General features: G+C 39.5%; 2 protein-coding genes across 4 annotated transcripts in view; one reads left to right on the top strand and one right to left on the bottom strand.

Moving 5' to 3' along the window:
- LOC127057713 (radial spoke head 10 homolog B2-like) overlaps nucleotides 1–14499 on the top strand; it is a 60008-nt gene extending 45509 nt beyond the window's left edge. The window contains exons 23-24 of one of the 3 annotated variants that reach the window (XR_007776160.1): nucleotides 5603–5783; nucleotides 14252–14499. The gene's annotated coding sequence lies outside the window, so the exon portion shown is untranslated. Of the gene's footprint in view, nucleotides 1–5602; nucleotides 8638–14038 lie in introns of those variants that run through there. The other 2 variants (XR_007776159.1, XM_050966711.1) reach the window with 2 other exon arrangements.
- The window catches only part of LOC127057724 (vacuolar fusion protein CCZ1 homolog), a 28575-nt gene extending 2915 nt beyond the window's left edge, over nucleotides 1–25660 (bottom strand). The window contains exons 1-13 of the mRNA XM_050966743.1: nucleotides 25447–25660; nucleotides 22694–22791; nucleotides 22510–22603; nucleotides 22340–22417; nucleotides 21074–21121; nucleotides 20415–20498; nucleotides 19279–19454; nucleotides 15839–15920; nucleotides 11426–11487; nucleotides 10029–10140; nucleotides 9231–9264; nucleotides 8659–8776; nucleotides 901–1059 (exon numbers count right to left, since the gene is read on the bottom strand). Coding sequence (XP_050822700.1) covers nucleotides 901–1059; nucleotides 8659–8776; nucleotides 9231–9264; nucleotides 10029–10140; nucleotides 11426–11487; nucleotides 15839–15920; nucleotides 19279–19454; nucleotides 20415–20498; nucleotides 21074–21121; nucleotides 22340–22417; nucleotides 22510–22603; nucleotides 22694–22791; nucleotides 25447–25545 — 1244 coding nt within the window. The 5' untranslated portion in view covers nucleotides 25546–25660. The remainder of the gene's footprint in view (nucleotides 1–900; nucleotides 1060–8658; nucleotides 8777–9230; nucleotides 9265–10028; nucleotides 10141–11425; nucleotides 11488–15838; nucleotides 15921–19278; nucleotides 19455–20414; nucleotides 20499–21073; nucleotides 21122–22339; nucleotides 22418–22509; nucleotides 22604–22693; nucleotides 22792–25446) is intronic.
- Between the last annotated feature and the right edge of the window lie 335 nt (nucleotides 25661–25995).

Genomic DNA, 25995 nt, shown 5'->3' with positions numbered 1-25995 from the left:
TGTGACTAGATCCTCCTGGCGTGCAGTCTAGGACTGTGGTGGGCCCACTGTGCACCCCTGACTCTCTCCCCTGGCCCCTGCTTGCCAGGAGCCAATCAAAAAAAAAAAAAGGGAGCAACAAGCTGCAAGTCAAAAACTAGCCAACAAGCAACTCACAAGCCAATTAAGACAAAAAGAAGCCCAATTTCTGCATTTTTTTTTCACAGGTTTGGCATGACATGCTTTGATTCCACCATCATAGGAGAAACCGACTTTTTTTCAAATAAGTACTTGATTTAGTGTTTGATTAGAAGCATATTTTAAAGAGTTTAGTATGTTAATTAGTAGGCAAATGTGGGATAATGTATCCTCAAAATTAGGTTTCATCCTGATCTCTAATAGTCAGAGATTGACTTAAGCCCTGAAGCATAAGGTTTAAATCCCTTCCAAAATTGATTATTAATTATAACTGTGGATGTTCTTGATATCCACAGAAGTATCCAATCCCTTTTTGAAATCTAGCCCAACATCTCAGGGACATGAAAATTCATGAAAGAAAACAGACCAGAAGGGTGGGACAGGACAGACATTTCAATGTATCAAACTGGCTACAGTGATACACATAAAAGAAAAATCTGTTCTATTACTTATTCCACAATTTTATATATTCAGTAATTGTACATATATATGGATGGCAGGAGAGAGATCACTTGATCATTACCTGTTAGGTTCACTCCCTCTGGTGCACCTGGCATTGGCCACTGTCGGTAGACAGATACTGGGCTGGATGGACCTTTGGTCTGACCCAGTACGGCCATTCTTATGTTATATACATAAATGAAAAACCAGGATAATTCAGTAGTTGAACACTGCTAAAAGCTGAGGCCTATTTGACAGAAGGAAAAATGTAAGTAAGATTACCTAGTAAAATCACTGTTGATATCACCTAGAATCTTCATGAGGTCAGGGTGAACGGACGTGAGTGATACACTGGGTGTTTTCCTCATGTGAATTGTACTTTTCTCTGCCAAGTTCATATGATTGAAATAGATAAATTTAAACTGAGGTTCCTTCTCAGACCTAGGAAAACAAGTTAAAGAAAATGGTGACTAAGTGGTCTTTGTGAAATGTGTATATATAAGTCACAGATCACTAATCCATGCACAACATGAAATCCATGATCAGGTAACTTATCATACTGAGACACTGTGCATACATTACTATTAGGCTTGGCAGAATTTGATTTTTTTTTCTAATTTTGACCATTTCTATAATTTATTTTAAAGATTTTTTTAAACTGTTGCTGGAAATTGAGGGAGCATGTGCCAAGGGTTGGGATTAGGGCAGCCTGGCAGGGGGCTCCCTGTACAACTGAGAGGGCCATGCCACCAAGGTGCAAGGTGAGGGGGAGGCTGCAGCCCTGTCTTGGGGGAGCTGATACCTCAGGCCAGAGCTATGATGAGGATGACAAAACCCTGGCCGCAGGGTGCTGCTGAACAGTTCCGGACCAGGGATGGAGCCATTCAGCAGCAGGATGATCTCCCCCATGGCCAGGGTCTTTGCCTTTTCCTCACCACAGTCCTGACAGGGTCTCTCTGGTCTGCCCCATCAGAATTGCACTTTTTCCCCGCACCTTGTGTCCCCAGGGATCGGGTCTCACCAGCTCTGGCAGCTCAGGGAGCTCCCTGCAGACACATGACAGCATAGCTGCAGAGGGCCCCTTGAGCTGCCACAGTGCTGGTGACGGGCAAAGGGGGCAAGGCTGCAATCCTGCCAACTTTTAGTGATCAATATTTTTTTAGTTGATTTACCAACATCTATTAATTTAAACTGAATCCTGCCATGCCTAACTACTTTTCAAGACCTGTGGCAGGGTTTTGACAGACTGTTTTTGGATAGCCATTGAAATGAAAAACATTTAGACCTCCAAAACACTGACACCATAAGAGAGACCTGCATGAATTCCTAGTACAGGAAAGAGAATAAAATTATGTCTGCCTAATGGCATTTCCTGCTCTTACCAGAACCCACCCATCAGTGAGGGACATCAGAACATCCCCCTTTCTCCTTCACTAGCTCTTTGAGTTCTCCCACTGGGCCTGTAATCTCACACCATTGGTGGGTTTGAACCACAGCTGGTTGCTGGATTGGTTAGCTACTCTGGGGAGAGAGCAGATAGGTGCTGGCTGCCTGAGAGTGGGGATCCTTGCTGCCTCCCTAAAGAAGAGTCAGCAGTTGGCTTAGTTGGGTGTTGTGTTACTAATTTGTTTCATAAGGGATTTCCCTAGAACTATAAGGGAACTATATACCAGTTTTTCATTGACTATCATATTTGAGATCAGGCAAACTTCCCATCTTTCCCAGAATGGCCAAGCCAACGAGAGTTTTTCACCCTCCTTGGTGGATTTGGGCATGAGATGATCTCCCTTTCCCAGTTTGGTAAGTCAAGACTTAAGTTTAAGTAATTGATACTGGTTTTGATGATGGCTTCAACAATTACAATCAATGAAGGTTTGCTGCAGCAGTTGGCACTTCCAGTTACATATTCAGTTGTTTGGAACTGTCTCATCTATGCTAGATGTCATATGGCAGTTTACTCACTATCACCTTAGTGGACCAGCAAATGGCTCAAACGTCTGGATATCTTGCTCCCTATTATGTCACCCAACTGCATTAGTGTAAAAATAAACCACATAAGGTTATCAGGGCACTGCTGCATTAAATTTTTAAGGGAGAGTTAATAAGATGAACTTCCTTTGCTTTAATCCCTCAATGACATAAAAAACCAAGTATTTAATAGGTTGGCACCATTGCAAACATATTTTATTTGACTCACTGCAATTCTGCCAGTTTAGTACAGTCACCACACACCGAAGTAGGTGTGCATGTATCTTTGGTATGACTGAGTCATCCTTAGAACAGCAATACTGTAGGAAACCAACAAATACTCCACATGACAAATATGCCTTTTGAAGGAAATATTTAGGATTGTGGGAGAAGCTAATAAGCACCTCAACTCTTCCCCCAGTCAAGTGTGTACTACATAAATCTTGCCTGGGAATTTCCCCCTATTCTTATACAATGCTACCAAACAAACCATTTGTATGGTACAACTGATTCATTGTTTCAAACATCCTAAGTGACAACATTATCATCCTAAATACACACCTTCACTTATATTAGCTTGACAGCAGCAGACAAATGCCACTTGCTGTAGGGAATTTAAACTCTTTAAAGTTTATAATCCTTCAATGTAATGTGTCTCTTGGTTTAAACCAGCATGAACTATACACTAACTAGGCTGCTTCCTTAAAACTCTATCATGTAAATGACCCACAGCTTCTCTCTGCTGGCCAATATACAGTATGTGCTTAGATTAAGGCTGACATCTATGCCATCACACGATTAGAGTGGTGCTATTGTATAAAATGGCACTTTTCTTTTAATATAAAACACAAAAGGAACTAGAGAAATAACAAACCCACTATGTAAAATCCAGCAACGATTGACCCTGGGCTTTTAAGAGTTAGACAAAAGGAATAAAGATTTCAGTGACAGAGTCCCACACCTCTGTAGTCTTGAACTGTTAGTTTCTTGCAAGATGGCACATTACTCTTGGTAAAGTGTAAGGCTTGCAGCTGTATTTTGCTATCTAAATTTTCTGAGCTACTATGCATGTTGTTATAGATGGGGCTGATAGAACTGCATGTTACGGTTGCCTGACACTTCCCATTATAACATGCTGTTTTAAGTTGCTTATAACTTTGCCAAACTTTAACCATTTGGGCTGAAATTTTATGTCAGGTGTCTGCCTCAATCTGAATTGCACTGGAAAATTTGGGTTCAGCTGTTTCCAGGAAAGAGGGTATGGAAAAAATGTTCTGCCCATATTAAAATAATTCTGGAAACCTTTTCTTTGAAAAATTATTGAAATTTGGCAAGGAATGGTCTTTGTGTTAGTGATGTACCTTTTACCATCCCCATGAAGATCTGTCCAAATTTGGCCAAGTTATAAGCCTTTGAAAAACTGTGGTTTGCATATGCTCAATAGAGGCTTAGATTCAGGCTTAAATTCCCTGACGAGTCAGATGAGTGCTGGGCATGCTCCAGTCCAGGGCTGAAGGAGCGAAGCTGGACTTTCCATACGATTGCAGCTCTGGGCCATGCTGGGTCTGGGCACATGAACAGAGAGCAAGGAGACTGTCCCTCCTGTGCTCTCAGTGACCACCCCTACTGGACTCCAGGAGCATGGAGGAGGAAGCTGTCTGACTCGAATGCAGGGTAGACAAGAGCTGGGCCCGCAGTGGGATGGAGGGAAGATTGGGACAGAAGGCTGGCAGGGTTGGAGGGGAAAGATTGGGACTGGCTGGACAAGACTACAGGAAGCTGGGAGGGGGAGACAAACTGGCTGGGCAAGGGGACTAGAACCTGGAGCCAGTAGGTGGAGGGATGAAGGTGAGGGGGCAAGGAAGACATATCTAATGTGGAGTCGGGGGGGGGCGGGGAAGAAATTAGATTGGCAGAGCAAAGAGATTGGGACAAGGGACTGCGGGTAGAGAATGGGGCACAGATTGGAGAGTGAGTCTAGGGGGAGAGATTGGGACTTGGAGCCAAGTGTGGATGTGGGAGGTGGCAGCAGCAATAAGAGGTCAGTGAATGGGGACGAGAGAGAAATTGGATGAAGAGTGGGAGCAGGGGAACTGTTATTGGTTGCATAAGGAGATTCAGGACAAGGAGCTGGGGGAGAGAATTGGGAATGACTGGGCAAGGGGACAGACTGGGAGTGGGGGAGATTGGAATGGGAGCCTGGAACAGTAAGACGAAGACTGGTTGGGCAAGGAGACTAGGACTGGGATGAGAAGCCTGAGGAGAGGAGACTGGGACTGGCTAAGTGAGAAAAATGGGACTGGGATAAGGAGCCACAGGCAGGGAAAAGACAGGACTGGGACAAATTGGAGGGGATGGAGTAGAAGAGTTCAAGCTTGAGGAGTGGGGAGGGACGAAGAGGCAGAAGAGAGTGTGAACCCACTAGACACACTCCATCCAGAGCTTGGAATGGAACCTAAGAGTCCTCAGTCTCACCATTCCTCTGCTGGCAGTAAGTACATGAAACACACTGGCAAAGCTTATTATCTCCCTCTAATGCTGGTCCACATACAAGATGACAACCTACTGTTGCTATCCATTACTCTATTAGCTCATATGGTCTGTGTGGTGGATCTAAACATTCCAATCATGCCAATCATCTGGGTAGTTTTCAATAGGATGCTACATGATAGGTCTTTGAAAAAAGAAATTCTAGGAATTTTTTTTAAAGACCTAGTAAATGCTAAAAGAACATTAAAGGTTGCAAAGTCAAGCACTAAACAATTAGGAAATGAGGTAGAGGGCCTGTAGAAAAAACAGTATGTGAGCATGTAATTAAAGACAGTAGCATAATGCATAAGCACAAGGGGCAACATTAAGGTTGCATAGGCAAAACTCCTAAGTTTTGAGTGCTTGACTTGCCACCTAAATAATCTTTTAACATAGCCTTTTTGTGTCTACACGATATACAATATACTGGGAGAGATTATATAATGCACTGGCTAATACTGCTCTTTTCTGCTTGATACAATGTCAGATATTTGCAGTTGCCACCTCTGAGAGACTGAACTGCATAGGATAACGCCTACTACTACTCAGAGATCACATTCTTCTGGAGCTCAAGTGGTAGTGGTCCTTCTAGTATCAATATGGCCAAATCATAATATCTGAGCATTTGAGGCATAAAGAATTTTCCTCATAACAGCTCTTGAAAGTAGGTATGTATAATGATCTCATTTTACAGATGAGGAACTGAGGTACCAAAAAAAAAAACACAAAAAAAAGATTTGTCTCAAGACAGCCTGTGGCAGCCCCGGAAATTGAACTGAGGTCTCCTGAGTCCCAGCCTAGTGCCTTATTCACAAGGCTATGCTTCCTCTCTGTAGAAACGTCCCAGGTTCTGATCTTGGCGCTGCATACTACATTGTCTGCATATGCATATCCATAGATTTATAATAAATTAAATTACACAGCCAATATATTTTATCTAAACTGAAAGGGCCTCACCTTTTCTACTCAAAAATATAAATGTCACGGCCCTTATTTACCTAAATGAAAAATATCATCCCAGTGTTTTTGGTTTTTTTATGCTATACACATCACAGTTTGGGAAAAACAAAGTCTTAGAAAGTCAAGAGGAAGGTCACCACAAAGCTTGCTACATTGTCTATAGTCACTGCCCTTGGGCAACTAATGTGTGTGTCACAGAGTAGGCTGGCCCTTTAAGAGGCAGTGTGGCGGGGGGCAGGGGTGTCCAGTGCACCAGTGACTGATTATCTGCTGCCCAGTTGGGCTTACGGGAAGGCCCCTGGTTGAGCAAAAGGAAGGGAAGGGCTTACAAAGGAAGAGACAGCAGCAGCTGTTCTCTCTACCTCCCTGGGCTGAAAGTAGTCCACTGGTAGCAGTTTTTCCCCTGCTGCTCTCTCCTCCATTATAAGGCTCAGCTGCCTGCCCTTCAGCCCAGCTGGGCAGCAGCTAATCAGCCTCAGGTGCACTGGAAACTGCTCCCACTTAAAGGGACCAGTCACACTGGCAGTGGGATGAAGGTAGGTACTCAGAAAAGCTCCTTTCCGGTTATGGGATTAGCGTTTGGGAAGATGTTCAAGAACAAGCCATCATAGAATCATAGAAGATTAGGGTTGGAAGGGACCTCAGAAGGTCATCTAGTCCAACCCCCTGCTCAAAGCAGGACCAATCCCCAGACAGATTTTTACCCCAGTTCCCTAAATGGCCCCCTCAAGGATTGAACTCACAACCCTGGGTTTAGCAGGCCAATGCTCAAACCATCCTCACACAATGTTTCAGTGGCAAACTATGTTTTCATTGAAGTCAGCCAAAAATGTTCACAAAGTGGAGGAACAAGACAATACATGTACAGCATATGGCCACTGCAAGAAAATCCTCTCACTCTTTGTCTGTAAATTGCTATGAGTAACCCTAGCATTATGCAGAACACTGAGGGAGCAGAGGATTATCGTCTATGCTTATCTCTATTTGTATGATCCATTTAGAATTCTAGTCTTGCAAGAAAACATGCTGCCACATCAGAACATCTTCTCTAGCAGTTTCATTTTTTTGCAGGGGGAGTAGAGGAAAATGAGTAAGTATAGGCAGTCGGGATTCCCCTGGAAGCACAGAGATGGCGTTAGCTGCTCTATGACACACTCTATCCCCTTCAGCCACAGGGATGGCCAGAACATTGCTGCACTCTGGCTGGTGTAATGGTACCATGGTTACTGTAATTTACACCAGGAGTCAAATGTTACCCAGCAGCCCAAGGGATCAGAGGAATACAAAAGTGGCCTAAAAATGCCTCTACCCTGCTCCCAGCTGGGCCCTACACTGAACACAGCTTGGCTGGATACAAGGATAGGAGCCAGGGGCAATACTCTCTCTTAGCAAGCCCATGAATAGGGAGCCTAAAGAAATAAGATTGTAACAGTGATAATGCCTTGACCTTTTAAACAAAACCTCCTGTTGTCTGCCCAAACAATGATGGGGCCCCAATGCTGAAGGAGCCTTTGTGCAAGTATATTTTCCCGGAAAAGGTGCCAATAAACTGCTTATTTTGTATATCTAAGACCTTAAAAGATTAGGTAGCATCTAAACCTCAGCAATTTTATTTTTTTCAAACTTACTAGGAAATCCAAGTTAAAATATCCCCCCCTCTTCCTACATTCCACTGGCCCTATTGCCAAGAGTCAGAGACAGGAATTCCTTCAGAGTAATTGGATTTTCTCTGAAGTTACTGAATCTACTTTTATTTAAACTCCTTGTTAAAAATGATCTGAAGAATTTTTAACTACTTTAGGTCCTGTCCACGTTCGCTTCAGAACAATGATAGGTACAACCAGAGTCCTGGTTCTGATCCAGTGTGGATAGGACCTTAGAATTAAATACTAGATACTTCCACTAAGGGCAATGGGGAGATGTACACTCAATTTAAAATTTGTGAGACATGGGAAGGGTGAAAAATAAGTCCTAGTTCTCCTGCTCCCACTCTAGAGGATACATCAATGTCCATTATGCTGCTAATGTTGCACACCCCAACAGAACCCTCATTTCAGACTAAAAATGGACTATTGGGATCAGGTAATTTCTTCTGCACGTGAAAAATGACCACCAAACCCCACAGGAATTGCCTGGCCACTAAGTCTGAATGCCCCTCTGCCCTAGCTATTTGGGGTAGGCAGCATATTCTACAGTTGTTGGACTTTTCCTTTTAACTATTTGCAGGTTTCCTTTAAAACGGTTAATACTTTGATAATTAGCTGGGTAGGAAAAGAGTAACAATTATAAGATTGTAAGAATAAACATGTGCCAAAAGGCCTTGCCAAAGGCAAAATGAACCTTAACCACACAACGACCTAAATAAAATTGTTACTTGTATAAAAACTAGAGCAGTTCCCCCAGGGCACTTAAATATGTGACAATGGGTTCTCTGTAAATGTCTAAAGATACATATACATGTCAATTCAAAGAGAATGCTTTTAAAATAGGTACTCATATTGTTACCCTTATTGAAGCAGTCATTAAAATAGACTTGAGCTACCTGGGGAAGGTTTGCAATAGGAACATAAAGATAGTACAAACCCTGATATCCTTTTGTTGATGTTGTATTGTTCACATATGTCTGATGCTAATACTGTGAGTTGAGGCCCAACAATGCTGTCCAGTTTACGGCAAAAATCCAGTGTAGGTTGCATTGAGGCTATGAAGCAGTTTTAAAAAGATAATGAGTTTTTTCCTAACAGTACATGAGGTCTATACTATTTTGTGCCAAAAAGGCAAACATGTTCTTTTGTAGCTAACTTTAAACATTTATAAGACTCTTGGACCATATTCTGCTGTCAGTTACACCCAAGAAATCTCAACAACATCCAGGTGGCTTCCATAGAGTAACTGAGGGCAAAATTGTGTCCCTTTTGTACCATCAAGCAAAACACAGTATAAATAACTAATTGACTAAGAAGTTGGTGAAAGTTTCCACACAGAACAAATTAACATACAAGACTATAACAAATGAATACTTTGCAATAGCAAAATCAGGCTAGATTTATGTTTCATAATGTTTTGGTAAGGAGATAGTAGAGAAAAACAAAGTTGTCAAAAGAAAAGCATTTAATCTCCATGGTTTATTTCAAATCATACAAATATATACCTACCATCAATCATAAAACAGACAGCTGCACTCATGGCCTGAAACAAACCAAAAACAAAAACATTTACAAAATAAATTTTTGTCCCTCAGCTTCACCAGTACATTCACTGTAGAAGTCATTTATTGTATACCAGTTAAATTTTGTCACAGTAAAGCTAGAGTGTTAACAGTAAAACTTTTGCTCCCATGAGCCTATACAGGATATCCAATTTTCCATATTACTTCAGTCCTGGACAAGGTTTTTAAATCAGCTGTTCATGGGGGCTTTGAGAAGTAGTGTGCTGCTCTGCAGGAACTCAAATGTAACCCTGCTAGGGCATTGCCTACACACAAAATTTGCACTTTAGCCTACTAAATCTTTAACTAAAATCAGTTTTAAAATCCATTTAGTTAAACCAGTCCTAACCCACATGTAAACCTTTTTATAACACATACATAACCTTTCTAACTTAGGGCTGGCACTGGCCAGAAGCCAGGGTAAGGAGCTCTGAGAAAATATTACACATGGCTAGCATATTTTGCTTTTTGAGTTCACTGTGGTAAAGCAACATGGAAGGAATACAGACAGACTTTTGCCAAGTTTGCATCATTTGAATTAAACCAGAACCTCTAAAAGAAACCCAAAGAATTCAGAAAAAAATTATTTGAAGTTTTAAATTTGAACCTTCAGTCAGCTCCCTATCTCACTGTTCTAATCTGGTCCTGCCATATGCACTTTCCTGCATGGATTCAGAAATAAAACACAGCAATGTTTTCCTCCTGGGTGGATTCATAATACACTGGAATAGAGAGAGTTTGGTACCTTATAAACAATTAAATGAAGTTCTTCATAAGTGCCATCTGTGTTTACAAATATTTTGGGGAATCTGCATTTTGCTTCTGGATCATTAACATTTAAAGGTCCAGTAAGAAACCTAAAAACCAGAATTAAACAGGACAGATATAATTCATTTTTATATTTGACAGAAAAACAATTTATAAGCACATGAATAATTTTTTTAAACAACTTTTTCAATACATACATCCATTTGAACACAAAGAATTTCTGTCTACGCAGTTACTTATATAACTCCCTATTACCATAGTATAGGAACACGTGTCCATGTCAAATTACTAATTTCAAATTAACGGAAAGACTTAGGTCCCAACTTCAAAGCATCTACTCTCTTTAAAATGAAGCATGTGAGTAAGCATCAGGGCCTCAGTCTAGAGTAAACTTTGTCAGAATGCACAGAAAGAGAGTTCTGTTTATCTTGATCTAAAAGAATGTAGTGATTCAAGACCGAGTTGCAAGTGATCAGTGGCATTTCAACAGCCTTTTCTTGATCAAAGGTGACTATTGCTCAGGGAACCAACTGTATTTACCAACAGGCCCTCAAAAAAAACCTCAAAAAAGTTAATATGTTAGCACCAAAATAACTCCGAGCTAGGGAAATAAAGGTAAAAAATATGTAGATGATCAGGAAAACGCAATAAATCCTCCAGTAGCTTTTAAAAGGAACACCTTCTCATTGATGACTACAGAATTCACTCTCTGGTACAGCTCACTCTTCTGCTTCCAAACAATGTATACGCATGTATACACATGTATACACATGTGAAAAACATCAGAATTTTGCAAGACTGAAGTGAGCTAGAACCCATCCTGATTTTACGCTCATGCTAAAGAAGTGGAAAACACTAAACCGGGTTTTTTTTAATTAAAGCAAGCACATTTCGTGCTCTGGAAATAGGGGGCCAAGAAGGACCCAACCCTACATTCAGAATATGGTCACACACTGGCCAAATGCAAAAAGTCTTCCACTGATGCACTTAATATATAGGCCATTGTGATACGCAGTGGTCCCTGGACAGACGATTGTTTTGCTCCTGTATGACAGATCTTATTGCTTGGGGAAAAGGAATTGGAGAAATACTAAAATACTTTCTGTACAACATGCTAAGAACAGCAAGAAGGAAATAAGTATGCACAAGCTCTAAAGCAGGTTTTTCATATCACAGGCCAAAATCTACACTGATTTATCCTCTGTGAAACCCCACTGAAGCCTATAGCTTTATCTGGGTGTAGAAATTAGTCCCAGGAATTCATTTACACTCCTACCTAAACAAACCATTCAGTTTTCATTCTATGTGCCAAAAGCCTAGCTTTCCTTCTGAAGGGAAGAAACAGTATAGAGTATGACAAATGATAAGAACTACCTTCCGTAGTGTTGTAGATTTCCTGGCATTTCTGCACGTATTGGGGAATCTCTTCCTGCTAACTGAAAACAAACAGGAAATAAACAGCTTGGAACATTTCTTTCCATTTCTCTTTGTTCTGCAGTAGCTAAAGAAACTGTCCACAATCGACAGACCGCAGACTATACCTCTCTTGCTAGGAAATACACCATTAATACAGAATGGGAGGGGCAAGACTATATGGCAACAATATTTAGAAAATTGAGCATTTTGGTTTTACATTTATTAATCTGAAAAAAGTTCCACAAGTTAAGTTTTAACTTTGATATATGATCTTTTTATGTAATTTTATGGCCCCCATCATCATGGTATCTGAGCAAACTCTAATGAATTTATCCTCATACTTATCAACCTGACAATGGTGGTATTTTCATTGTGCAGGTGGGAAACTGAGGCAGAAGATTAAGTGAGTTGCTCATGGTCACACAAGAAGTCTGTGGAATTGCCAGAAACTGAACCCACACTTACTAGGTCCTAGTCTAGTGCCATAACTACAAGACCGTCCTTGCTTCCTCATTAAAATCTTCACATTTCTGTATCTTAACAGCAGCACAGGCTACAACTCACACTGATAAAGCTATGCATGGTTGAACTGCATTTTATCTAGGTAATACGTTGGTCACTAGTCAACCATCCTAACTAAAGCCCTTAAGGGAAACCCTCAAATGATATCAAAACTGCAGTTTTAATAGAGATGTGGTCTTAATATAGCTGTAGTTCAATATCCACAAAATGTTTATGAATCTCTAATTTTCAGTTATTGAATATTCTACATTATTTTCCTATTTGTTGTTTATAGTCAAGTCTACATATTTGCAACATTTCCGTTGACTGCAGGGGAGTTGGCTCCCTTTTGGGGTACCTGCTGTAACCTGCTTTGCAATTTGAATCCTTACAGCTTTCTAATATACAGATTTTCTACTGCTAAGGGAATACTGTTCCTTTTTCCCTTGTGAACACCAACAGTGACATCCAAGGTCCAGTTAAGCAGCCTTTCTGAAACTCCCTAGGGAATGTACTGAGCTATCCCAGCTCCCACTTTCTTAATATGATGCCAGTAGTGCAGACTCACAATGAACCTAAATGAAGTAGAATCTGTAGTTTTCTGAAACGTTCACTTCTGTAATTTCTAAAACCTTACAAGAGCTCATTTAATTCAGTTATTAAAGAGGAAAGGATGGTCTTCTGGTGAAGGTACAAGAACTGGAGTCTGGAGACCTGTGTGCTAGCATGGCCCTTCCACAGGCTTTGGGCAAGGTTCTACTAAAGTCAATTAATATTTGTGTGGTGTATTGAGTTCATAGGAGGCTATATATTTTTCATGTTATACAAATGCAAAATATTATTTAAATTATACTCTCTTCAATATACCCTGTCGATGTACCCATATAATCACATATTACTTTTTTGTATATAACCATTTCGCCTATTAAAATCTCAGAGGTGGCTGAAAACAATAACATCAGATTAATCTGTAGCAGCATTAATTCTAAATACATATTATTTGCTAATAACTCCACATGAAAATAATGCTCAATGATATGCTGTTTTCACATATAATTGCAGTATACCAAAAAGATCAGTAGAAATACAAATTATTTCAGTCCCATTAGCCACTGTTAATAAGGATTTGCTTTATTTGTTTATATGTGAGTGACTTTAGTACTCATAAAAAGGTTAGAGATAGTTATGGAGCATGCAGGTTGGTGTTGTCCAAGATCCTTGCACAACACTACCTTCCACAACGTGTGGGCCTTCAGCAGATCGCACATAAGTGTGGTGGTTTTACCATGTGTATGAACAGAGGTTTAAGACCATCAAATTCATTTTCATTTGACAAAACTTAGACCCTGGCCACCTTTTTCCCCCGCTTCTCAGGGAGAGAAATGAAGAACTCATCATTCATAGCTAGTTAAAGTCCAAGAAAAATAACAGCAGCAAAGAGTCCTATGGCACCTTATAGACTAACAGACGTATTGGAGCATGAGCTTTCGTGGGTGAATACCCACTTCGTCGGATGCATGAAAAATAAGAAATCTTTGCAGATTTATTTTGTGCATCTCACAGAAACTTAAATATCATGCAAAGTATGAAAACTACACATAATATATTTAAAGATACTGCATGAAAATCTGTATAAGATAAACTACATACTGTACCAACTGATCATTTATAAATGATTTGGGATGCAGTGGGAGTATAACTTGGCCCATAAAGAAAACACATTTTAAGCACAAAGGGGTAGAGTTAAAGCTGGCCTTTCAAATGTATTTGAAAATTTTAATATTTTTCATCCTCTAATTAATCAAAATCAAGTGAATGGATTTCACTAAAATGTTAAAACAAGTCATCTTAATGGTGATGCCAAGGATAGAAAACTCTGTCCCAAAGATGAATGTTTTGGAAAATTACAAGTGTGTGAAAACAAAGGGATTACAGAATGGAAATGGTTTTGCCAAACTGAGCCACAGTAGTTACTAGCAGCAACTCATACTATAACAGTACAAAAAGAGTATTTTCTGCTATATATATAGAAAATTCAAATCTGATTAGTTTAATGGTTTTTCAATTCAGGTGGTAGTAACATATGACAACCCGGCAGAATGATTTACAAATGAAAATCAAAAAGATTGATTTCTACTTGGCAGACAAAGTGAGCTGCTGTTCAGAAACTGTTCTGCTCTAAGGAATCTACAGGTTTGCGTTTTCCGTTTGGATATTTTCTCATTGCATCTAACACCTAGGCACATATACAATTTTATAACACAGATAATTGTTGTTGAATAGAAATATTGAACGTCAGCAAACCTGGACAAAGGGGAGAAGCAAGTCCAAGATCAAGGACACTTCACTGAAAACACCAGAACCTTCTTATCAAAAGCAGGGGACTGTTAGAACAAATGCATCTGTGAATCGTAACTGAGATGACATCATATGAGAAGAAAGGCAGTCTTTTTGAGGGAGTCAGGTCTCAACCTAATATTTCGTTTTATAGAAGCCAACTGGAAACTATTGTACACTACAGAGCATGAGCAATTCCCTGTAGGATACTACTTATTAAGCAGGCAGCCACACTCTGCATTAGCTGAAGTTTCTAAATGGTCTTCAGACACAGCCACTCTGGAGGTGACAAAGGCTTGGATCACTTGCAACCATCATGTGCTGCTCTCTGTTTTGCTAGTTAAGAATGCCTCTGTTCAGGCCTATTCTAAAGAAGTAAAAGCTCATTTGTTTACTGTATTTTTGCTATTAACTAATTATCACGACTAAATTTAGAAATGAACTTGATTTAACATAGTACCGTCTATACTCCATCTATACACTAAAGCACTTTACTAGAAAGCAATTAAATACTTGGAGTGCCTCAACTGGACAGGCAAATATACCATATATACACACTACAGCACAGCTCAGTCTTAGAATGAACTTCACTGAGAGGGGCAATGCGAGCAAGGATCACAATTTTATCACAGCACTTTGCATTTCCATAGCACCTTCCGTTTGAAGAGCTAGAACACTATGCAAATATTAATGGATTAAGCTTTCCAACAACTATACATTAAATAAACCTTCCTTATCTGATGGATAGGAACACCAAGACACGGGTGGTATGAATTACCCAATGTCACAGAGGAAGCGAACTCAGATTTTCTGAGTCCAAGCTCTGCACTTTAACTTTTTTTTTTTTTTTTTTAAGGGTTGTATGAGATCTTTAACATTCATCTGGCCAGTCACCAAAAAGTGGCAAAATGAAGGCCCCATATAAAGGAAGTTTTTATGAATACAGTACTGCATTATATTAGCTCACTGTATGGTTAGCATTTTATATGATTCCCAAGCTTTGGTATAGGATTAGAATCCATGATGTTCTGGCTTAGAAGCTAGAGTGTTACCAATTGAACTGTACTGACAGTGCTATGACAATATTTATTCAGATTTAAATAGACAGCCTAAAGAACTACCTATCCTGGCCATCCGCTAAATATATATTACAAAACTATTAGAGAATCTGAGCAGCAGCAGACCTCCCCTGGCTACGTGCAACCACCAGGCAGCAAGTCATTACAAAACAAATCAATATCTTACTACATTGTTAAATTACAAAAAAAGCACTCCCAAAAAATATCTGCTCAAAAAGTAAGACTTTGTAGTGTGCCCTAAAGGCCAACAATTTGGGCTTTTTTGGATTGGCATGTATGCATAAAGAATTAATTCGCAAATTGAAGAAAGCACTTTCAGAAACTTCCCCTCTTCTGTATCAAAGGAGCTCCCGCTCAAGTACTTGTATAACTTATTTATATTGCTATAATGTATACGCTACAACAAATCTGTGCAAACTATATGTGCTGTTAAAAAAAAAACACATATCCATACCTCTGGCTCTATGTGCCTTGGAAAGAGGGATGTTGTGAGATATTTGTATAAAATTCTCATATCATCTTGTTCCAATCCACTCCTGGAATAGGAGAGGGGAAAAAAAGTTAAAATATAGATCACAAAGCAGGAAAAACAATTTCTCTAATGGCCAACATCTTTCTAACCAAGAGCTGCACAGGCCGCAATTTAAAGCCTTCTGGGAGAATTAACTCAGTTCTCTTACATGACAACACACCAATTTCTTTTGTACAGACAGTCCCAGTGCATGTTTAATTTTTAATAGAATGCTCATTCCTTTACAGTACTAAGAAAAGATCCAGGTTAACAAAGAGATAAAATGATAAGCTATAAAAAGGCTTTTCCTAATTTATGAATCCATATTTGATTTCACAAGCAAATTATGTGCAGTAAATACTGGAATCTAGACAAATATAGGAAGACTATGATTTTTTAAAATAATAGTTTATAAATTATTTCCCATCTAAACATTGTGCACATTCTCTCCTCACTTCTTAAGAGCCTTTGGCTAGAAGCACCTTTCCTAGCTACTCCTAAGTGAGATAGTATGCCAAAAGCAGCTGTGCCATGTCAATAAACACCATAAAATCAAACACAGCTGAAGAGGAGTTGTCCGTTTTAAATTACATTGATGCAACAAACTCCATAAACTTCTTTGTTTCTGCTAAACATGCAGTCTGTTGTAATATTTTCTATAAATGAAGTCAGGATGGATCAAAAGTAGTTCTGATTAGCTGAAAATGTACTGCTGTTCAATATTACTTTTTGGTTGTACATAACTTGCCTGTAAAATCAAATATAGATTTGTAAATTGTCTTTAGTTTTAAAAGTTCTTTTAAAAGCTGCTAACTGCTGTTAATGACGTGAATAATTACCAAGAACCCTAATGATTAATAAGATTCATTAAAAATTAATTCAGACATTATGGTAATATCTTGTTCAGACTAGGTCCTTTTCCCTGTTATATGTTTCACTTTTGATATGAAACTTATCAGTTTCAAATCTTCAGCAATTATTAACATAGTATATTGGTTCACACTATTACAAAGAAACCATCCACTGGAAATTGATAGCCAGCTCTGTTGTCTGGAACACGAACACGCACACACACACACCACATTAAGAGCATGTGGCCAAATTTTGTTCTGATTTACCACTCCACAGAAGTCAGAAGGGTTCTACAAATAGTGAGTCAGCACAGAATATGGCCCCACGCAGTTTAACACGATGTGTGTATTTGTGTCAAATACTAATGTCAGATTATCACATTTATGAGGTTTATGCATTACTTCTCAAAACTTTCCTTCCCTTCATTTGAAACTCATATTATTCATAGCGTTTTCCCTCAGCCATGTTGTTAGGGTTGCCAAGCATCCAGTTTTTGACAAGAACGTCCGATTGAAAAGGGACCCTGGTGGTTCTGGTCAGCATAGCTGACTGGACTGCTAAAAGTCCAGTTTGCTGAAGTGTCTGGCTCCGCGCAGCTCCCGAAAGTGGCTGGCATGTCCCTCTGGCTCCGGACGCCAGCGCTCCAAGCATGTGCCGGGGCGGCGAGCCGCAGGGGGTGCCCTGCTGGTCCCTGTGGGGGCAGCAAACAGGCAGCCTTCAGCGGCTTGCTTGTGGGAGGTCCACCGGTCCTGCAGATTCGGGATAAGGTACTGTTAAAAGGGATGAGGCATTGTTTATGCATTGTGTGTGGATGCAAATCGTAACTGGTCATTCTAACCTATAAGAAAGATCCTTCTTTTTCAGGAAAGATTGCCTGGGCCTAAATATTTAAGAAAAAAAGAAAAGCCATTCAAAATATTAATTCCATGTCTCTTCACTTCTCAAGTGTAATCTCCAGCATCCTTAAAGCAACTCATCTTCTCTTTGTTGTTGACACTCAAATTGTGCACTGTGACATTCTTGACAAGTGAATAAATGCAGGCATGTAACCTTCACTGATTATTTTTTTTAAATCATCTTTAAGACTTGTGTAGTTTTCTTGGAGGAAAAAAGAAAAGAAAAATATTCCTACAAAGTTACACATTGAGCTTGAACTGTGTTAAAACTGTGTCTCTGTCTCAATAATTCAGTAGAAAACATTGCTTCAGAAGTAAAAACTTGTTTGTCCTTTCCAAATATTTTCATACTGTTTGAGTTATTGCCACAGTTTTTATTCTCCAGATCACTTTGTAAATGAAAGATCTTTCCATGGGTGGCCAGCTCTTCCAATTTCAATGTGCATGTTTCTCACAATGGAAACTATCCATAACTGCTAGGAAAGGCTTTATACACAACTGTTCTATATTCAAAGATTTTAAGACCAGAAGGGATCATTGTGATCATCTAGCACAATAGCACAGGCCACATAACTTCCCCAAAATAATTCCTAGAGCTGTTCTTTTAGAAAAACATCCAGTCTTGATTTCAAAATTGTCAGTAATGGAGAATCCACCATGAACCTTTGTAAACTATTCCAATGATTAATTACTCTCACCATTAAAAATGTATGCCTTATTTCCAATCTGAATTTGTTTAGCTTCAATTTCCAGAGACTGGATTGTGTTATATCTTTCTCGGCTTGACTGAAGAGCCCATTATTAAATATTTGCTCCCCATGTAGATACTAATAAACTAATCAAGTCACCTGTTACCTTCTCTTTGTTAAGCTAAACAGGCTGAGCTCCTTGAGTCTATCACTGTAAAGCATGTTTTTTAATTCTTTAATCATTCTCGTGGTTCATCTCTGAACCCTCTCCAATTTATCAATATCCTTCTAGAACTGTGTACCTCAGAACTAGACACTGTATTCCAGCAGCAGACACACTAGTGTCAAATACAGAGGTAAAATAACCTTTCTACACCTACTCGAGATTCCCGTTTATGCATCCCAGCTTCCATTAGCTCTTTTGGCCACATCATCACACTGGGAGCTCGTATTCAGCTGATTACCTTCCACAACCCTCAAATCTTTTTCAGAGTCACTGCTTCCTCAGATAGAGTTCTCCATCGTGTAAGTATGGCTTACATTCTTTGTTCCTAGATGTATACATTTACATTTAGCTGTATTCAAATGCATATTGTTTGCTTGCACCCAGTTTACCAAGCAATCTAGATTGCTTTCAGTCAGTGATCTGTCCTCTTCATTATTTATCACTCCCCCATATGTGGAGAATCTAGTTTCATTTATCTCTAGCAATCTTCGTTCTATCCTTTCCCACAATATGAAAGGTCTGCCCTACGGAAGCTCCTTGGAGGCAGAGACAGTCTTTTTGGCGTGTGTCTGTATAGCATCTAGCACAATGGGGTCCTGAGCCATGACGAGGACTCCTAGGCACCCTACAAAAATACTACTAATAATAAATACAGTAATTTTATTTATTTTAAGATGCATGTTATTTTTCCTCTCTTCTACCCATTAGTCTGATACCTACCAGATGAGCTGATCATTGTAGAGAAAGGCAGTATATTTGACTATGTTCAGGCTTTCCTCCATCCTATTAATAAATGATTGGATTTTCAAATAAGTCATTTTATCCAATGGAAAGAAGCTGATTCCACAAAAAACATCCAGCAGGTCACATGACTGTAAATGCAGTGTTTGCAAGTACTAAAGGAACAAATATAAAGGAAAGGAGCATAGTTAATGGTTTTCTGAATATTTAAAAGGTATAATAAAGCCTTTAAAATTAACATTTCAACGTAACCTTTTCCGCATTTATTTTTGGGCACTTTTGCTCTGTACCAAATCCTTAAGTGACAGCCTATATATCATACTGCATGTTGACACAATTATCTGTGCTGTTAGTTCACAAATCCATTTTGGGGGCACGGAGAAAATAGAGCCTAGCTAAATCTCATTTATACACATTCAATATGATCAATGATAACTAGAATCATTAGCGAGGAGCAAAGATGTGATTAATGTCTTGGAGACAAATAAAAAGACAGGTTGTACATAGGCCCCCTCTCTTCTTTCCATGTGTTAAGAAAGCCCTGCCCAACATCATGTAAGAAGTCTGTGGCATGGATCCACTGCATGGATTATCAGCAAGGCTGGCGCTAGAGAACTAACTGGTAACAGTAGGATGGTGTTCTTTTCCACCTGGGGATTTGAGACACGCTTTGCCACTGACCAACAAAACTAAATGAACGTGATTTGCCAAAGACTTTGTAATTATGTCTTGCAAATAACTCTATCAAAGAAAAATTTCAGTTAGACTTGATTATTAGAATAATTAAGGCTTTAACAGTTTCCTATACATGGATATTAAGACGATTTTATCTGTAACAGATGATCATCCTATTCTAGTCCATCGAGCTATCACTCTGTTTATTCAAATCCCTTCTAAAGACTCTTCCATGATGCATGCAAGACAATAATAATATGAAACAAAACATTTTTCAAACATTCCTAGTCATTCAGTCTAGTCTTCTCATTGCTGAGATAAAGAGAGAGACGCGCACACACACCCCATGAAAGCTCTTCTGTGCAGGCACTTGTACATTTTGTTTCCCTTTCAGTATCAAACACATTGTCTGTACTCTAATAATAAACATAAGCACTTACCCGATGGAAGAATTTCTCTAATCTCTCTTTTAGAACCCTTACACCTCCATCTTCTATGGCTTTAAGGAATGTTCCATTAAAAAGCTAATAGGTTAAAAAAAAAGCAATATTATAGATTCATAGATTCTAGGGTCAGAAGGGACCAATGTGAATATTAGTTGGGCAACTGTGTAAATACAGTACAATAGTTACTCATAACTTGATTAAAATCAGAAAAATAAGAACTAAACTGCTACCTACATAATTCCTTTTTCCTAATTTCATACAAACTAACTGACCTACATGATGTGTAGCCTCAGCAGATTTGGAGGGATAGCTCAGTGGTTTGAGCATTGGCCTGCTAAACCCAGGTTTGTGAGATAACCGCCTGTCAATCAAGATCTGTAACTATGTGAAGGAATTAATTTAAGTCTTCACAGAAATTGGGACTCATTTTACTACTCCTATTAGAGTGAACTCAAGAACAGCACGGAGGACCACAAAAGCACTCTGTTATATCCTCCCCACTGCCACTACTATATCTTGAGGAAGTATGGACAGTATGGCTCAGACTGGCACCCCATAAGGAGTAATTTGTTCATGCTCAGATAGTAGGGTGCAGAGGATGGTCTATCTCCTTCTCTCAAGGGATAAGCTTGTTATAAATCTATTACCCTTACCTTGTACATGCTATAGCACTGCTGTAGGACTGAACTGTAAACCTTGTCCTGTAAAACAGCCAATAATAGGTCATCATTACAAGAATAGGCACAGCTCCAAATATTATGACTGACCTACAAATGTCATGCACATTCTTTTAACTACCACATGTAAGCCAGAAATATAGAAAGACTAGAATGTCTCTTACACAAATCGAAAACAAAAACTCGCAGCAGTTACTGGCTACTGCTGGAAAAAGTAACTACAGGCAGTACACCTATGAAGTATTTTCTCAGTATACACATGAATTATTTTCTGTTCCTCTTTCCTTGTCAAATGTAAACCTAACAGTATTACTATTATTAAACCATAACATGTACTGAAAAAAGAATATGACTAAAGTAACAACTTATAACTGATACGTGCTGGGCACTAGCTGGTCATTAGTCAACAGTAGTTAGTTCCAAATCAGCCTCCCCCTCGCTCCTCATAAGAGTTCAGGGCAGGTGAGGACTTAGGGCAGGTGAGGACTCCACACCCAGTCATCACTGGTCTGACATGATGACCCAGACTGGGCTTTTAATTTGTTTTCTGGCAAGAGGAGCAAGACTGGTTTGTTTTGTTGGAATGATTTCTTTAAGAACACAATGAGGAATAAAAACATGACGCAGAAACTTTAAAGAACACAGGAAGCCTGAACAAACATTTTTTAAAATTATTCCATCCGGTCAATTACTCTGCCTTCTTACAGTTAAAGTGAATTGATGATATTGCAATGCTGAAATGAAGCCTCCTGGCAGACATTATATGTTTGATTTTCCAACAAAGATGATCAATAATAGTCTTAGGATCATAACAGAAACTGCAATAGTTAAATTTAGTAAGGAAGATTTCTTTATAATCTTTTCAAATTAAATCAATGTTGGATCATTAATTGTATTGGCCTGTTCCTTGAAATTTCAATAGATCTCTCCGTTTTTGTTATTTTTAGTGACATTTCATGTCATGACATAATTTCACTGCTGTTCTTATTGTATGGTTTTAAATTCCTTTTTGGATATTTTTTCCTATATCTTTGTCTCTTTCTTCCCTTTTAGAGTTTGTTGGAAAATGCTCTACTTTATTTCCAGTTTGCAGTCATATTCTTAAATCAGTTCTACAACAGCCAAAAGTTATAGATATAAGCTGAACTAAAAGACATCACTAAGTATATTTTTAAAACAATTACAATGAAAATATTTAATTAGAAAAGGAAAGGCAAATTAGAAAGAATAACTGAACATTACCAGTAACTCTTCTTCTTGATACTCAATGACTGGTTTTCCATCTTTGTGGTATTTTTCTATTACGGGATTCCGTACTACCTAGAAAATGGAACAAACTGGCATCAGGCAATGCAGAATGTATTTAGCAATTTTTAACATTTTAGGAAGGTATATATCATGCATATAAATACCATGACCATCCAGAAATTTTCTTCAGGTTCATTGAAGAACTGTCTATTCTTCTGAGTATGCAAAGATTTTGCAGGTTTTGATGGACTAAAGGTCCTGGAAAAATAATATATTTGGAACAAAATTTTAGCAAACATACAAATTGTTATACTGTAATAAACTATGCAAACAGTAATACTTTACTACCTTGTGAACTGTACTATAGCTTCACATAATCCAACATTTCTAATTTTTTCATTCTTTTCTACTTCATTTGGGTGATAAAAGAGAATCTTCTTTTCCTCCTAAAATTTGAAATAAAAATAAAGATGACTAAATTTTAAACAGAATAGTAGAGATCCAAAATAAAGTGATTTTTCAAAATAAACTTTAGCTCCTTAAATTCACAGAACAGTTTAAAAATTGCCTTATAACCAAATAGGCTTATATAATAATAAATAAAAGTAATATATTGCACATTAACAAGGCCTGCCATCAAAAAAGATCTCAAAGTTCTTTACAAATGCAGTACCCTACACAAGTTACACAGAAAAATCACTTCATTTTCCTTTGGAAAATATCGGAAGTGAAATGCAACTGTATAGCTGTGCACAGGAACACCACTTAGTTAAGCCAGGAAGTCAAAAATAAGTTTGCTCCTCAATGTGTATATTTAACTCACACACACAATGAGAAGAAAATAGACCCCTTCAAACATTAAAGTTTGCCTGGTTTCTCAAAAGAAAGCTTTTTATTTTTCTCAATATCTATCAAAGATTTCAGGTACATTGCAAAAGTTAAGCACACTTATTTTAAATTGTTAGCCTCAGAATTCAGCAGAATTTACACAGAAAAAACTAGTACTCTGATAAGCAACAAAGAGTCCTGTGGCACCTTAAAGACTAACAGATGTATTGGAGCATAAGCTTTCGTGGATGAAGACCCACTTCGTCAGATGCAGCGGGTATTCACCCACGAAAGCTTATGCTCCAATACATCTGTTAGTCTTTAAGGTGCCACAGGACTCTCTGTTGCTTTTTACAGATCCAGACTAACACGGCTACCCCTCTGATACTAGTACTATGATGTTAGCCATGCAATTTGCTGTTATCTAAAATTGAAAACTATAGGCATTTCAAATAGATTCTAGTAAACAAGTATATTCTAAAAACATGATTTTACAGGTGGACACTATTAAAACAAAAAAAGTGTTTTTGTTTTAATAAAGTTAAATGCTCCACTTTTTTTGTTGTAAATATTTGGAAAAGTACATAATAACAAATCATTGCACTGACAAAACTAACTGCTACTACTAATTTAACATCTTACACCTCACAGCACTTTATAACCAAAGCACAAAATATACTAAGATATTACTTCATTTACTGTTGAAGTAGAGACAAATCTGGAGATACGTCGCAGTTGCACCAAAACAGTTCATCAGATATAGTGATTGGGGCCATACAACTACCTACATAGATTAAATCAGTATCCTAAATCTAACAAATGAAACTACAGGAAGATAGGTAGATAAACTATAATGTATCAGATGACTGTTTTCAAGATAGTATGTCATCTGTATTTATCTGTGATAGCTTGGCAGATCAGTCTTCCATTACTGTTGCCAATTAACTTACTAGCTTCATCTAGCTGCTCAAAAGCTCAGTATGTATATTTACATCTTGATAACAATTTGACTCACTCAGAAGTACATAAACACTGTTAACAGATACCTTTCCTGGAAACAGAAAGGATTCATCATGTGCATACCTACTCTCAGGGACGTTGGTTAATGAGTTAATGTTTACAAAGCACGTTGTAAATAAAATGTGCCCTACAAGCATTTAGCATTATTGCATGCACCTGGAACATCTAAACAGATGAAAGACTTCTGAAGGATGTTTTTAAAATCCTAAAATTCTAAAGCCCTGATCCTGCAAGCTCAGGTGCTCAGAACAGCTTCTATCCCATGGATCCCAACTCACCTATCTGCATATACATTAATGTGCATGCATTTATTTTATGTTAGGAAGTGTTGTGAGTTTTTTTCACAACTCTTTTCCACCAGTCTTTCTTTTAACCTTGTTGCTGCAGGAATTTAATGGGCCAAGCAGCTCTGTTTCTAAATGCTAAAGTTTTAGCTATAGATACACCCTCATCTTAAAATCATACTTTTTCCTGAATGTTTTAACATATTGTTAGAGTAAATACCTAACATAACTGTAGCTGCATTTTCTCTATTTTTCAGTTTACTTTATGCTTTGAAACAATACTTTGTGTCTAGTCAGTTTCACTGCTGCACCTGCTTAGTCAGTTTCAGTTTCCCCCTTCTTTTGTGTGGGACTTTTACAGGACAACAAAAGAGAAAAAAATAATTTAAAAAGAAGTATGTCATTGTAAAGCCACAAATATTGGTAAGGTGATTCAAGGACAGTTGTAATACTAGAAACTTTTAGCTCATACTTTTAAGCTGAAAGCATCCGTTTATAGCTTGAGAGGCACTGAAGAACAGCCCTTCTCCATGGGTGCACTATAAATAACGATATTAATACAAGACATTTTGTTGTCCAGTGTCTAGGAAAAAACATAATGGCTGGAGCAGAAGCCCGACAGCTGCTTTGCGTTAGCCTGTCAGACAGTGCAAACGTGAGAGTCAGAATGTCTTGGTGGTGCAGCAGGTGTTTCACAGGGGTCCCAGAACTGCGCAAAGTGGGGCTGGAATCACCACGTGACCGTTGGAAAGATGTAGGAACAATGGGTGGGGGACCTCCCCGGGAGCCCCTCCGCCCCTCAGACAGACACACAGATGTGGCCCACTCCTCTCCCCTCAGACAGAACCTTCCCCCGCCGGCTCAGGTGAAGAGGAACAGCCACAGCCACCCCCACACGCTCCCTTGCGGCGACAGACCCCTCCCCCGCTAGCCAGACCTACGGGGACGAGCCCAGGCTGCCCCACGTACCTCCCCCTCTCTGGGCCCCAGCTTGGGGTTGTAGATGAAGAAGCTAAGCAGGGCCGGAGCGAGCTGCTTCTCCTGCCCGGCTCCCCCCGCCGCCGCCATACTGGGCCTGAAGCGAGAGAGTCTGGGGCTGGAAGCCGCCACACACCATCGGGGAGCAGCCGGGGGCCCTCAGCCGGCACCAACGCCAACCTCACACGGCACTTCCGCCTTCCCCCTGCCCCGGAAGGGAACGGCGCCGACCCGGATCCGCTCTATCTGCGCCGGCGGGAGGAGCCGGGCCGACCCTCTCAGAGCTCCGCCACCCCCCCCCCGCGCTGAGGGCACTTGCTGGAGGCCTCCCCGTCCCTGCTCCCTCCGCAGTAGCCGGCGTCTCTCCCGGCCTGGAGCTCCTCAGTGGGGACCCCTCCCAACCCCCCGGGAACCCAGCATCCTGTAGCGCCCCTGCGATGGAGCGAGGCCGGGCGGGATCCCCAGGGAGCTGAAGGCGGCTGCGGGGGCAGGCCCCGTTTCCAAGGGCAGCTCAGCAGAAGCCGGAGGGTCCTGGAGGCG

This window comes from Gopherus flavomarginatus, chromosome 9 (genome assembly GCF_025201925.1).
Source record: "Gopherus flavomarginatus isolate rGopFla2 chromosome 9, rGopFla2.mat.asm, whole genome shotgun sequence".
Taxonomy (NCBI): domain Eukaryota; kingdom Metazoa; phylum Chordata; order Testudines; family Testudinidae; genus Gopherus; species Gopherus flavomarginatus.
The sequence above is the reverse complement of the archived record's forward strand: the minus strand, read 5'-3'. Positions and strand labels throughout refer to the sequence as shown.